The 14,479-nt window shown below is 40.2% G+C and overlaps 2 protein-coding genes and 3 non-coding genes across 7 annotated transcripts; 4 read left to right on the top strand and 1 right to left on the bottom strand.

Annotated features, from left to right (window-relative positions):
- The first annotated feature begins 146 nt into the window (after positions 1 to 146).
- Positions 147 to 3,703, top strand: rpl36a (ribosomal protein L36A). Of its 2 annotated transcripts, none has more exons than XM_077578306.1 (5): positions 147 to 249; positions 727 to 832; positions 1,111 to 1,178; positions 1,258 to 1,380; positions 3,623 to 3,703. In XM_077578306.1, the coding sequence occupies exons 1-5, from the start codon at positions 247 to 249 to the stop codon at positions 3,641 to 3,643; spliced, it is 321 nt and encodes a 106-aa protein (XP_077434432.1). In that variant the 5' UTR covers positions 147 to 246; the 3' UTR covers positions 3,644 to 3,703. The 2 variants fall into 2 exon arrangements, with proteins under 2 accessions (XP_077434432.1, XP_077434433.1); XM_077578307.1 differs by lacking the exon at positions 147 to 249 and adding an exon at positions 400 to 423.
- Positions 3,235 to 8,066, bottom strand: gla (galactosidase, alpha). Of its 2 annotated transcripts, none has more exons than XM_077578304.1 (7): positions 7,840 to 8,066; positions 5,207 to 5,381; positions 4,876 to 5,050; positions 4,700 to 4,791; positions 4,462 to 4,623; positions 4,192 to 4,389; positions 3,235 to 4,138 (listed from the first exon to the last, which is right to left on the bottom strand). In XM_077578304.1, exons 1-7 carry the CDS (start codon positions 8,001 to 8,003, stop codon positions 3,833 to 3,835), a joined length of 1,272 nt encoding a protein of 423 aa, XP_077434430.1. In that variant the 5' UTR covers positions 8,004 to 8,066; the 3' UTR covers positions 3,235 to 3,832. The 2 variants fall into 2 exon arrangements, with proteins under 2 accessions (XP_077434430.1, XP_077434431.1); XM_077578305.1 differs by having other exon boundaries at positions 4,485 to 4,601.
- On the top strand, positions 5,637 to 5,709 carry trnav-aac (transfer RNA valine (anticodon AAC)). The gene has a single exon. It is a non-coding gene; the product is annotated as a tRNA-Val (tRNA).
- trnav-aac (transfer RNA valine (anticodon AAC)) lies at positions 6,510 to 6,582 on the top strand. The gene has a single exon. It is a non-coding gene; the product is annotated as a tRNA-Val (tRNA).
- trnav-cac (transfer RNA valine (anticodon CAC)) lies at positions 7,402 to 7,474 on the top strand. The gene has a single exon. It is a non-coding gene; the product is annotated as a tRNA-Val (tRNA).
- Positions 8,067 to 14,479: the final 6,413 nt, after the last annotated feature.

The raw sequence follows: 14,479 nt of genomic DNA, 5'->3' as shown, positions 1-14,479 counted from the left end.
AATGTATTGTTGCATATAAATTCAATAAATTATATTACAATTCATATAATGTCATATTGTGTTAAAGATGTTTATTGTGTATTTTATTAAAGCTGTTAAAATGAAAAGCGTGTAAGTGCGTTTGTGTGCGTCCGCTGTGCGAATTTTCGTCGCAAGGGGGCAGTGTAGGCATTTGCCGCAGCGCTGCACTAAAACAAGTGCTTCCGATTCCGGACTTCCTCTTTTGCTTTGCTTTGGGACGCAAACATGGTACGAAATGAACACAGCGATACACTTAGGAGAATCGATGTTAATCTCACAGTTAAATAAGCCATCGATGACGTTTGGTTGTCCACACACGTGTATAATGTTTTTGTTCTCGCAACCGTGCCGTTATTTGTCACGTATGTTGAGTTTTGGGACGAAAACCGGTCCATTGCGATGGTACCTTCTTGGCTAGTTGCTAGCTTCACGACTAGTCGGCCTATCGGTTGTTAAACGTGTCTTGATTAAATTAGTTGAAAATAACAATTATGTGTCACTAACAGTACTTAAATTGGATTCACTTGGGTGTAATTTCGAGTTCGTTATATCATGCGGTAATACTAAAGCGCTATTTGCGAGCTTGTCAAACCCGTGCAAATTGTTTATCACCTTGCACGATGTAACGATTAAGCAGTTTATTTAGTACTCATTTTGAATATAGGCGGTAGTGTCGTATTGCTGACGGTGTCGCGATGTCCTCAGGTGAACGTCCCGAAGACCCGCAGGACCTACTGCAAGAAGTGCAAGAAGCACCAACCCCACAAAGTCACCCAGTACAAGAAGGGCAAGGATTCCCTTTATGCTCAGGGTAAGTGACTTGTTGGTGTGTGTAATTTGGCCTGCATTTACACTTATGTATTTCAAGTGATCCCGTTATATTAGTTTTTTCGTCACATGCCTCATATATTGCTGTACAAGCGCATGAAATTGGTTAGCAACACATCCTACATTCTTTTATTGAACAATTTGCGACAATGGAGATGTTTATTTACAGTATGTTGCAATAAAGTGTTGTGAACGAACAGCCTTATGGGCTGTATAATTAGCCAAAATGAGATGAACTCTGCTGACTGGAATATCCTGCAGGTAAGAGGAGATACGACAGGAAGCAGAGCGGCTACGGCGGTCAGACTAAGCCCATCTTCCGTAAAAAGGTGAGTTGGATCATCCTGACTGTGAAGGTCCGCCGTGCATGTGTGAACCTACGCTCGCTATAACGGTGATTGTTTCCAGGCTAAGACAACCAAGAAGATTGTGCTGAGGCTCGAGTGCATGGAGGCCAACTGCAGATCCAAGAGAATGCTCGCCATCAAGCGATGCAAGCACTTTGAGTTGGGCGGTGACAAGAAGAGAAAGGTAAGACGCAAGCAAGTTTTGCTAACGGCAACATTTGTTTAAATTTGTACTTCGAGGGAGACGTGAGTAGGGTTGTCACAAATGTACCTTTCCATTTCCAAGCGACTCCAGCTCCGCTTCGCAGTAACGACATAAAACGTTAATTTGTCAATTTTAAGCATAAACATAACCCTGAGCGTAATCCATAGATCGGTGTTTCTTTTGCGGAATGGTGTAATGTGGATGCGGTTGTCCACAACAACAAATGTCCATGCGAGAACATAGAACAAATATATTTTTGAGGTAGACATTCATTTGTCAACCAATTTTTGTCATCGACACAAGAAATTTTTCATCCGCACGCATCCGATTCATACGTCATCAAAAGCCTGATACTGAGAGAAAAGTGCTTGGAAGCGAGACTACTGACACTTCTGTGAATATATACAAAGCTGTTTTGAGTAACGGTGTTAAATTTTTAATTTAGTCCCACTTGAAACATTAAGCACATAAAGTTGACATGTGTGGCGACAGTAGAAATTCAGTCCTGCAAACGGTTCATCACGTACGGCGATGACACAACGTCATCTTCGGTAGACTTCTCAATGAAATGAGGAGAAATTTGCATAATGTATACAGACACATGAATCCAACTCCCAACACGTCCACAAAACGAATCCGTAGCATGCGTTGGCACGGCTCAATTTGCATATGACACTGATAAAAGTCGCTTGGCTTAGCGGCTTGGCCGGCGGCAAAACGTTGCGAGTCGGGTTACTTCCGTGAGCACTGCAACGCGACGTTGTTGTTTTGGGCGTACGTCACTCGGCGTGTGCTCTTTGCGCATGCAAGTCGCATCGCAGGCGTTCACATTAGATGTCGCATTGGCTTTTGTAATGTGAACAGTACATAAAAAGATCGGATTTGACAAAAAATCCAAATTGGGCATCACGCCCTGCAGTGTCAACGTAGCCTTAGTTTCGATTTAGGATTCACTTTGATTGATTTACAATCCAGTTAAAAGATTTCATGGAGTACAATATTTTTTTTATTTAATTTAATTATTTAAATTTTAAAAGTAAATTAAAAGGTTTCTGAATTCTTAAAGTGCAAAAAGTTTTTTTTTCATAAATGTAAGAAGACACTTTAATTCATTTGAATAATAAATTTCAAGAAACGGCAAGAAAAAAACATGTAGGCCTTTAAAGTGAAAGTCAACCTTAAACATTTCTTGACAATATGTTATATGTGACCTCACTAGTCTAAACATGCCATTCTGATTGTTACATTTGTGGTATACAAGTTATGAAGCAAAATCCATCTGGTTTTATCCATTTTAGTGGGCGGCCATTTTGTCACATGCTCTTGACTATCGCTCAGGCAATGACCAATCACAGCTCACTTGTTTTCTGAAGCTGCACTGTGATTGGTTGTTACCTGAGTCCTGAGCATCTGTGATGTCATCTTCAGTCGACAGAAAGTGGAAAAATGGCCGCCCCCTGAAACGGATAAAAAAAACGGCTGGATTTTGCTGCTTAACTCATTCCACTAACACAATATCAACCAGAAAACCACATTTAGACTAGTGGGGCTGCATAGAACATGTTGTTGTTCAAAAAAATGGGTCGGCTTTACCTTTTAATTAAGTAAAATTCTATTTTCACATGGATTGATCGACGCATTTCGAATGATTTTTTTTATTTTTTGTTTTTACTCAGCCCTAGTCAATAGCTGTGCTGTATTAACACTAAGGTCTGCAAGATAATGGTCACAGAGAGCCTTTTTTTTTTTTTTTTTTTTTTTTTTTTTTAAAGGTGTTAAAGGTTTTATTTCAGGATTGTTTTTTCTTGGGGGCTGGTTTGACTTGGGAGGTACTTGAGTGTTCATTGTCTTTTATTGAACCTTGTTCTAAACAGATGTTTGTTCTATAGTGATGTAATAATAGAAGTCAGCATTATTTCAAGGTAGTGCTTTGTAAAAAATCAAGCTGCACACAAAGACAAAAGTACAAAAGGTGCAGAGAGGCAATGAGAAAAAGTGGAATTGAAAGCTGAATTACACAGGTTTTAAAAATAGGATTGTAAATAAAGCGCAGTTGTCATCCCTCGCTGTCCAAAGGTCAAAACGAGATGACTGGTGGAGTAACTTTTGCATCTCAACATTTGGTTTCCATTGCTCCATCTTACAGTCACATTTCTGCCATTGGCATCTTTGTTCATGTTGCGTTTTCCCCTCCTGACACGTGCTTGTGTTCTCTCAACAGGGCCAGGTTATCCAGTTCTAATACGTGGGCCACTCTTCTGCTTCAAGTTTTCACCGTTTTCAATAAATGTGTTAAAATTGATCATAACATTGTATGAGTCCTTTTCACTGTGCTTGTGGAAAACAGTTCTCCTGCAAGTTGGTGGCCTAAAATGGCACCTCGCCACTCTTTACACCGTCTAGAATTGCAAAAAGATTTTTGTTTAATGGTCTAGAGAAGTGTCTGCTTTTCGGACCATTCCATCTGAAGGAATGTTTTATCATGGCTGCTGCTGGACGTGATGACGAGCAGAGCGGTGCCTGAAGGGTTAACGGAGACCCGGTGTCCCATCCGAACCCCGACCTCCTCATACTGGGGAAGAATCTGGGTGACGTTGCAAAGCGGGCTGCACATCTTCCAGCCAGGAGCCGCTTGCAAGGAGAACCCGCGCGGGCCTCCGATCTCCAGCGTGTTGAGTACCGCTATGGCAAGCCTACCGTTAGACACGGGCCTCTCCCACACCTCAAAATGGTTCACCTGTAGGACAAATCATTTGAAAATATGCCACGATGTGGGATTCAAGGACCCACCTTGGCTGTGTGGCGTCCCTGCTTGCCCAGCTCATCCTGGCTAATAGCGATGATGTGGCGGTTCTGCAGCAGCTCCTTGGAGTGCCCACAGATGGACCTCAGGTCATTGGACATGAGCAACGGGGCCGCCATGATGGCCCACAGCGCCATCTGGGACTCCTGCTGGTCCCGACTCAGGCCAAAATTCCCGATCACCAACTTAGAGATCATAGAGAACACATCCTAGGAGGTCAACTGCAGGTTTGAATCAAAAACCAAAAACGGACGTACCATATCTGGGTCATTCCACCCACCGGGACCGGCTGAGGGGACGATGATGTCCTGGTGCGAAACAGTCCAGTCCAAGATGGATTTGATGCTGCTCCATGAATCGTAGACGTCTGCGAAGTTGCGCCACTGGTTGCACGTCTCTGCAATGGCGTTGTAGTTGGGCTGGGGGTCACATGATTGCGACTTAAATCATATCTTGGTGTGGTCCAGAATTGGCACATTTGGGATCAAGTGTTACCTTTTGGGTCGGCCACTCGTACAAAGGCCACTCACAGGAATATAGGATGGGTCTTCCGCTTCTGTTCAGTGCTTTGGACATGTTGACATAGCCTGAAAAAACAACAATTGATACAGATTGGGCATGCTGAGACAAGTGTAAAACATGTCAATCACAAAATGGACACTCATGCTTACCTTCCTCAAGCAAAGTGGCGTCCATGGAGCAGCCGTCAAATTTGAGCAGGTCGACTTCCCACTCCACAAAAGTCTGGGCGTCCGTGTCGTAGTGAGCCAGACTGCCAGGGTATCCGGCACAGGTGGTTCTGCCAACATCTGCGTAAATGCCCAACTTCAGTCCCTTTGAGTGCACCTGGAAGCAAAGCTTTTACTTGTTCTTTTTCTTTTTTTACTACCAGGAGAGGGCAGTGTTGCAATAACAATTGCATGTCTTAAGCTAATGACCTGTAACTAATGTACTGCGTTGGATTGCCAAACCTCACTCCTCTTTTGCATACAAAGCACTCACATAGTCGGCCAGTTTCTTGATGCCCCCTGGGAACCTGCGGGGGTCTGCTTGCAGGCGGCCCCCGGCGTCTCGACTCTGATCCATCCAACAGTCGTCAATGCAGACGTACTGGTAGCCGGCCTCCCTCCAACCCTCTGCCGCCATGACGTCTGCTATCTGCATGTACAGACGTTCACTGGGAAAGCGCAACAGATGTTAGGAAATCATTAATCAACAAATGATGTACTTTTTGTTCATCTATCTATGACATTATGGTGACAGGCACAGCTATAAATTGCTCTTCCACTAGATGGCAGAATTGACCAGTTATAAACCCATATAAAATTATATCAGTTCGTTTCTCGTGTGAAAGTATAAAACGAACGTGACTACCCTGACAACTTTCGTGGTGTGTGTATTCATATCTAACATTTTACCGACTATTTTATCAGTTTCCGTAGTGTAGTGGTTATCACGTTCGCCTAACACGCGAAAGGTCCCCGGTTCGAGACCGGGCGGAAACACTTTTCTGTTTTGGTGTTGTTGTTGTTTTTTAAACCTTACTATACAGTACATGTTCAACGTTCAGAAGGAGGCGAGGACGGGAATAACCGTACCATCACTAGCTAGTTCTATTTAACACAAGTCAAAGCAACCATAGGCAAGACGGCAACAGTTGCTGACTTACACCATACGTACGCACGAACTCGATGCTGCACTCAACAACCTGGAAAGGTCAGGAGGGACGAAATAGAAATGGTTTGTGTCAAATCAGAATTATGTACTGTAGTACGCCTTATATACATGGTCGTGTAAAAAAAAAACCGCCTCACTATGGTATTTATTTATTTTTAAAAAGACGCCATGGTCATCTTTTTAAAAATGCATGGTCGCAAAAAAAAAACGCCTTACTATATACATGGTCTTTTTTTCTTTTTCTTTTAAAGACGCCTTACATGGTAACTTAAATTATATATATATATATATATATATATATATATATATATATATATAATTTAAGTATATAAGTATATATATATATATATATATATATATATATATATATATATATATATATATATATATATATATCAGCTTTTACTATATACATTATACATGTTTTTTTTTTTAAAAGAAAAATAAATACCGGACTCAGGTTTGAGAAGGTCAATTGACATTGCTGCATTGCTAATGTGTTTAACTACACTGTCACAGACCCATATAAAAATATATCCGCTCGTTTCTCGTGTGAAAGTACAAAATGAACGTGACAACTTTCGTGGTGTATGTATTCATAAACAACATTTTACCATTTATTTTACCAGTTTCCGTAGTGTAGTGGTTATCACGTTCGCCTAACACGCGAAAGGTCCCCGGTTCGAGACCGGGCGGAAACACTTTTCGTTTCTGCCAGTTCAAGATTGTTTTTTTGGTTCTTTTTTTAAACGCCTTATTATGCAGGTCGTTTAAACCCACCCCTCAAAAAATCGCCTTACTATACATGGTCACTTTAAAAAAAGCGTTATTTATAACATGGTCGTTTTATGAATTCTTTCTCGAGTGACGCTGCTCTCAGCATCGCCACCTGGCGGTCGGGAGGGACGACATAAAAATACGGTTTGTGTCAAATCAGAATTATGTACTGTAGTACGCCTTATATATATATATATATAGTCGTGTAAAAAAAAAAACGCTTCACTATGGTATTTTTTTTTTTTTTTAAAGACGTCTTACAATACATGGTCATCTTTTTAAAAATGCATGGTCGTGAAAAAAAACCCCGCCTTACTATATACATGGCCTTTTTTTCTTTTTCTTTTAAAGACACCTTACATGGTCACTTAAATTTTTTATATATATATATATATATATATATATATATATATATATATATAAATAGATAAATAAATAATAATCAGCCTTTACTATATACATTATACATGTTTTTTTTGTTTTTTTTTTAAGAAAAAAAAATACTGGACTCAGGTTTGAGAATGTCAATTGAAATTGCTGCATTGCTAATGTGAAGGATATACGGTTTGTGTCAAACCAGAATTCTGTACTGTAGTTTTTGTGTTTAACTACACAGTGACAGACCCATATAAAAATATATCCGCTCGTTTCTAGTGTTAAAGTATGAACCAAACGTCACAACTCCCCTGGCAATTTCCGTGGTGTAAGCATTCATATACAACATTTTACCTATTATTTTACCAGTTTCCGTAGTGTAGTGGTTATCACGTTCGCCTCACACGCGAAAGGTCCCCGGTTCGAAACCGGGCGGAAACACTTTTCATTTTTACCAGTTCAAGGTCGCCCTAGTTGTTAGATGTTGTTAGTTGTTTGTTCTAAACGTCGTACTATGCAGGTCGTAAAACAACAACACCTTACTTAATTATACATGGTCGTTAAAAAAAACACCTTCTTGTTATTAGTGTATGCATTCATAAACAAATTACTTTCACTTTGATCAGCTTGGGTAGTGTAGCAGTTAACACTTTTGCTTTACACGCGAAATGTCCCCGGTTCGAAACCGAGCAGAATCATTATACATTTTTGACAGTTCAAGGTTGCCTTCAAAACGATACCAATAATAATAAAAAAAGAATATTCATTGTTTTCTGTCTTGGTCTAAGGTTTATTATACATCTTACCTTATGCAGGTATCCGGGTCCGCGTCGCAGTCGGTGTTACACATGAACCTCTCCCAGTGCAGCCAACCCATCGTGGGGGTCCTCGCCAGGCCGTTGTCGAGAGCTCTAGCGCGATTCCACAAACCCACGACAACTAGCATCCACACAACGGTTGTCAGAGACATTTTTTTATTTTCATTTCTTCGGCATTACATCCACCGTCTGTTCTTGTTCAGTCTACTTCCTGGTTGTGGGGTTTCCACGCCTTTCCCCATTGATTGACATGTATCTTTCCCAATGAAGTTGAAGCTCGTCTTTGGGCGATTAAAAATATGTTTAAACTTTAATTTCAGTGTCAATTAATTTCTGTGTCAGTAATAGCTTTTGTTTCGGGACTTTATTGTGATTAATAGCCGTTCCACTAAACATTGGACGTCTAATGGGCATACAGATCACGTCTTATGGAGCACAATAATGATGAATAAAAGTGAGATTTGCTGCCTGGTTGCCACCAACTATCTCTGGAAAAACTCGGAAGTTACAAAAGTTTGGAAAGGTTGGCAATGGTGATAGGCTCAACAATAAACTGCTCGTCCACTAGATGGCAGATTTGACCTATCTACCTATTGCCCTTCATACAAAAGAAGGAGTTCACTTAAGGTCTGCGGTTCGAAACCAGGCGGAAACACTTTTCTTATTTTGACAGTTGTTTCAGGTTGCATTCAAAACTATACCGATAATATGAATATTCATTTTCTTTGGTCATGGTTCAAGGCTTATGCGTCTTTTACCTTATGCAGTTTTCTGCGTCCGCATCGCAGTTAGTGTTTACACATGATTCATAAATCTCTCGCAGCGCACCCAACCCAGGCCGTTGTCGAGAATTTAGCGCGGCCCCACAAACCCACGACAACAAGCATGGCCAGAGATATTTAATCTTGTTTCTCGGGTGTTACATCAGTCGTTCTTGCGTCTACTTCCTGGTTGTGGGACTTGCGTGTCTTTCCTTATTAACCGACATGAATCTTACCCAATGAACTTGAAGCTCGTCTTTAAAACAGGAAGAAAGTAGGGGTTGGCTTACAAGTAACTTCTGGATTTTTAACTACTGCTAAAAAAAAACCGGCATTACCACTTTGTTCATTTAATTTAGTTTATTTGGTCATAACAATCAATACGTAAAAAAAGAAATATACATATACTGTAAGAGCCTTAATGCCTTTGATTTCTTGTGAAACTAAATTAGAATGTCCAAGCCAATAATCAACATTTGAACAATTTAGGCACTTTAAGTGACATTTATTCACGCTCTAGTATGGATTCGAACCCCAACAGTCAAAAGACAAGATTCCTGTCACGAGACACTCGTTCATCGCCATGGTAAGGACGTGTGCGTGAAGCCACCGGCGGCCATCTTGCATTGCCTCTGGAGGCTGGACTTCCCAAACACACGCCGAGAGATAGATGAGTTTTGCTCGGCGCCTCTGCCGTTGTCTGTGAATGCAACAAAGCAGCTGTTGCTTTGATTATTTGCTAATTGTTGCTGGCACGCCGGTTTTTACTCATTTTAAAAAGCAGTAGGCGTTCCAGCAATGGAAAAGATTAAAAAAAACGACTCGATAACCAAACAACTGGAATTGATGATCTCTCTTAGATAATGACTGCTACATTGTAAGCGTAGACATTTGGAGTTGAACGTCGTAATGGAAGCTAAACAGTTTGAAAAAGTAACTGATGCCCCCCAAAAAAGAGTTTTAATTGCATATGGATGCTACGAGATGTCCATGCATTACAGTACTGTCCATCCTCTGTGACTGTATGCAAAAGAACACCAAATGTGACATTTCAACAAAATGCCGCATGATCACAGGCCTCCACCAGGGACAAGCCTGACACAAACCATTTGTCACTTGCTATAGTTCATATGAGATGGAGTGAGTGAAGGCGTCCAGGCTCTAAATGTCAGATTTCAATTTGACACGTTGGCCTCTGCATGATGGATGGACGCGTTTTTTGAACGTGTTGTTTTGTGCTTGTAAAAAAACAAAAACAAAAAAAATAACAGATCTGTTTGTTTTTGTAAGCAATAATTGAGAGCAGTGACAGATTTGCTTTGCTTTGTCTACCCTAAGGACGCCGACAGCCATCCATCGCCTTCTCTTTTCTTGGGCGCGACCGGCTTGTCAGCAACAGCAATTTTGTGATCTATTATGACAGACGCAAATGTAGCCCTTCTGTAAAATGCATCACCTGACACAATAAAGCTCGCAAACCATCCTTTTCCATCCATTTTCTGAACTGTTCTTTTTTCCTCATTAGGATGGCACCGTGAAAAGCAGGGATTCGAACCCGGGACCTCTGACTGGGAAGCACAAAACTTGAACTCTAAGCGTTGACATCACATTTGATCTTAACAGAAAAAACGTTTGTGTGTAAACAAAATGGAGCTTGCGAATTTCAAAAAGCAAAAAAAAAAAAAAACAAGCATTGGAAGATGCAGGATTTTATGAACAGCATCACCATGGTAACCAAGCATCCCAGATCCCATGATAGCAATTCCATGTTGCTCCACACATACGCCCCACCGTTTACAGACCTGAGGGCCTCTGCTCATTACTTTGTTACACTTGAAGCTCGTGGCAAAGGAATAATTAGGTTGAACCCATGAAAAGAAGAGCACTGAATGTGGAATTTAGTGCAGACCTGATTATGTTCTCCGCCCCAAATGAACAACAAATACAACGCGCATTTTTCTTCTTTTCTTTGTTTTTAAATATACAATTATAGCAGAGTTAATTGATTATTCGCGGGCACGTGGGGAGCCGTGAAACAAGTTCTCCATCCAAAGCTGACTCATTAACAGGTGAAGTAATTGTGACGAATGTGTGAATACCAATTTTTCAAAATGTAGTCAAAAGCCTTCTTGTATTTATTTAATTGCTATTTAAAACACAATGTTACTGGTATACAAAAAAAAAAACAGTGCAGCTGGAGTTTATCACAATAATAATAATAATAAGTAGGCTGCAGTATCTCCACACGCAGTTTAAAAAAGCTTCACGGACGGGAGGAGGAAATGGCGACCGGTATTCACTGGAACTTACTCGGAACGAAAGTTTGAGCCGAGAGTCCAGCGGCATGCTACGCGTTGTAGCTTCTTGCTAGCTAGACCGCTAGCCTACAACCATAATGTGAGTTACACCTTCCAAACAAATCTTCCTGCCACCAATTCACTATTTAAACATCATACACAACACGGCTAAACTTGTGACTGGGATAAAAGTTCATTTTGCAGTTGATATCTATCGAGGGACAGTTCGAAAACAGCATATGGCCTTCAATCAATCAATCAATCAATCAATCACCTACATGCTTTTTAATTACACAAGTATTTTTGTTATTTGTAGGCTGCCCGGGTCCCTATGACCCGCAAATCGCAGGGGCACATTGTATAGAATATATATTATGGTGATATTTATTTTTATTTTGTCTTCATGAGCATACTCAATATTAGAGTAATCCAAAAGTAATCCAGTTACATTACTTTAATATTATGGTACTTGGATTACGTTACTAACCAAAAATAATTAGCAGGTAACTTGTAACTGTAACCCTGCCTGTAACCAAGAACTAGAAGACCGGTCTACGAATTTCAGTGTAAGTCAAGAGTCTTCCGAACAACTTCCAAGTCATGTCAGAGTGTCTTTTGTCAGCAAAGTCCCTTGTGCGAGTCATTGTGACTTTGTCATTTATTTCAAAAGCAGAAGTGCGCTAATGCTATGCGCTCAACTCTGGATGTCTGTCTTACTGCAGCGCCGTTGCAGTCAGCACTCAGCATGGATTCACTTTGTTCTCATCAGTATGTATGAACAGAAATTCCTGCCATCAAAGAGGTTCTTGGCAAAAAAAAAGAGAGAAGAAGACGAGAGTTCATCATATTCTGCTTGCCTCTGGCTGTATCTTCGCCCAACTCAGCACAAGATGGTCAACAACAAGAATGGCAGATTGCAGATAAAGACCTTAACCAGCATTTCACATATTGGTTACGTTACCACACTTGACAAGACTAAATTGTTGTGTCAGTGTCAGAAGTCGATAAAAGTGAAAGGCTGTGTGCTGTGCATTGGGTCGATTGCTATTGATTTCTTTAGAGCCTTCATGTACATTTCATGCTAATGCTAATGCATTAAACAAAAGGCTGTGAGACATGAGGGGCCCCGCAGGACTTAAGCGTTGTATTTTTTAGCAGCCCTCGAGTGTGAGAGGTGAAACAGGTAGTTCTGAAACTAATTTAGTGCGAGAACGCAGTCGAGGAAGCAGACTGACAGGGTCTCGCAGGTTCGGCTTTGCTTTTGACCCACTCAGAAAAAGAAAAAAAAAACAAGCACGATGAAGATAGAAAGGCTAACCTTAAGAAGCATCCCGATTCATTATCATGCTGTCTTTGGCATTCTGGGGAATGCGTGGTATCTGAAGTAGCATCTTTTTTAAAATGCGGGTCCTTGTTTAATTAGCGCCGACTGACCTTTTTGATTGTCACAGTTGCGTCTTAAATAAGAAACAACTCTTCTCAGATATTTTTGCTCCAAATGACTCCACCAACATTGTACGTCTGAGTGCAAGCTTTTGCGCATAAATGTCAACGTCCGTTGGGGTGGTAACAGAGTCGCGACAGAGGCGGCATGAACTCATTCACTGCCATTGACGGCTATAGACGTCAAAAATTCATTTGAACTATTTTTATTTATTTAACTTTTTTTTCTACTTTAGTTAACAAGAGTTTGAAAACCTAGATTTTTTTTATTGTACATTTAGAACAGATATAACATTTGTGATTAATCGTGAGTTAATTATTGGAGTCATGCGATTAATTACAATTAAAAAAAAATAACCGCCTGACGCAATTTATAGATTATTAAAAATTTGGGGCGTCGGGCGATTACAATTTTGGAATTTCCGTGATTTCGGAACGCGAAAGGAAGTCGGGGTTGCTCTTTATTTACAAGTGGAGATTTTCCCAAGTATATTGAAGTCATGCGATTAATTACTATTAAAAATTGTAATCGCCCGACGCCCCAAATTTTTAATAAATGTACAATACTAATAATAAAAATTCTAGGTTTTCATACTCTTGTTAACAAAAGTGGAAAAAAATGTTGAACTAATAGAAATAATTCAAATGAATTTTTGACGTCTATAGCCGTCAATGGCAGTGAATGAGTTAATGAACCTGCCGTGATTTCGGAATGCGAAAGGAAGTCGTGGTTGCTCTTTATTTACAAGTGGAGATTTTCCCTAGTACCCAAATGCATGCAGAAAATGATAAATTGATGATGGGTGATGCGTCAAGCTAGAAGGAATTATGAACAGTTCAAAAACCTGGCATTTGGACAGGAAGTGGAGATCTTTTATATCCGCTGTAGTTATGGTTCCAGCCATGATGTGAAAACATTTCTTTTTAATAGTAAAACTTTCAACAACAACCCTGCGGTCAGAAAGGAAAACACTCCTGGGTCGAAGGGTAGAACAACTTCCAAGTCTCTTCAAAAGTGCTGTTGTGACTAATCCCTCCCTCCCCGGACAACCCGAGAATCAATACAGAAATCTTTTGACATATTTACGGAATTGACTTTTTTTTTTTTTTTTTGCTTTAGTGAACTCAGCTGGGAGACGGAGTGAAATCTGAGGTACAAAAACACAAGCTAGGCAAACTCTGCAGGAGGATGTTCTTGCAGTTTTAGGGAAGAATTAGTCATTGTTCAACATCCGGCACACAGAACACATGCATGTATACGTGCCGGCATCGTCTCCTGGGGGAAGCCATTAATACCTTCTTGGCTCGTCTCCACCAGTCGAGCCGCAGCGTCGAGGCGAGAAGACAGCTCTCGTGGGCATTAGGCTCACTACGACTCTCGTGTGTGATGGACAGAGGAGACAGGCAGGTGGAGAAAAGCCTGTGTTTACCGAAATAGCAGCAAGAGCTGATGCTTGGGAGATGGGAGAACAGTGTCAAGGATGACAAAAAGGAAGCAACACTATATGCTGTAATAATAATTCATTATCTGAGAATTTTAGCTGTGGCTTTTTAATTGTTAGCTATAACAGAGCAAAAAAAAAAAAATAAATAAATAAAAATAAAAATAAAAATAAAATAAAAATAAATAATAATAATAATAACAACAACAACAAAATAACCAAGCAGTGGTTTGTAACTTAAGAAACACATACAATCACAAGTAGTGGACCAATCTAGCTACCTCGTGTGTTAGCACTAGTATGCTAATGCTAAATGTGTGCAACGATTTTACAAATACATTTGCTACACACATTCAATTAAGCTTGTTTATCACTGTCCATTTATAGATACAATACAAACGTACATTTTTGGCAAAAATGAGACAAGGTACCTATTGACAAGCCCTCTTGTGCTAGCGCAAGCATGCTAATGCTAAATGCGTACAGTGTTTTTTTACAATTTTGCTGCATAGATTTAATCGAGCTTTTTTACCACTTTCCATTTATATACAAAACAAATGTAGGTTGTGGGAATCATAAGTCAAAGCACCACGGTACTAGTAGACTAGCTACTGAAGACATTTAACATTTTCAATTTATATTTTTACTGTTTATGAATTTACTTAGGAGTATATAGATGCCATAT

Source organism: Vanacampus margaritifer, chromosome 10 (genome assembly GCF_051991255.1).
Source record: "Vanacampus margaritifer isolate UIUO_Vmar chromosome 10, RoL_Vmar_1.0, whole genome shotgun sequence".
Classification (NCBI taxonomy): Eukaryota; Metazoa; Chordata; class Actinopteri; order Syngnathiformes; family Syngnathidae; genus Vanacampus; species Vanacampus margaritifer.
Note: the sequence above shows the minus strand (reverse complement) of the source record. Positions and strands in the feature narration are given on the sequence as shown.

Bases quoted from the DNA above. Each gene is read 5' to 3' on its own strand.
- gla (XM_077578304.1), bottom strand. From the start codon at position 8,003: ATGTCTCTGACAACCGTTGTGTGGATGCTAGTTGTCGTGGGTTTGTGG. The intron at 5,382-7,839 runs GTAAGATGTATA...GCGCTTTCCCAG, and splicing joins GACCCGGATACCTGCATAAG to TGAACGTCTGTACATGCAGA. The intron at 4,390-4,461 runs GTACGTCCGTTT...ATGATCTCTAAG, and splicing joins GGTGGAATGACCCAGATATG to TTGGTGATCGGGAATTTTGG.
- rpl36a (XM_077578306.1), top strand. The intron at 833-1,110 runs GTAAGTGACTTG...AATATCCTGCAG, and splicing joins GGATTCCCTTTATGCTCAGG to GTAAGAGGAGATACGACAGG. The intron at 1,179-1,257 runs GTGAGTTGGATC...GATTGTTTCCAG, and splicing joins AGCCCATCTTCCGTAAAAAG to GCTAAGACAACCAAGAAGAT.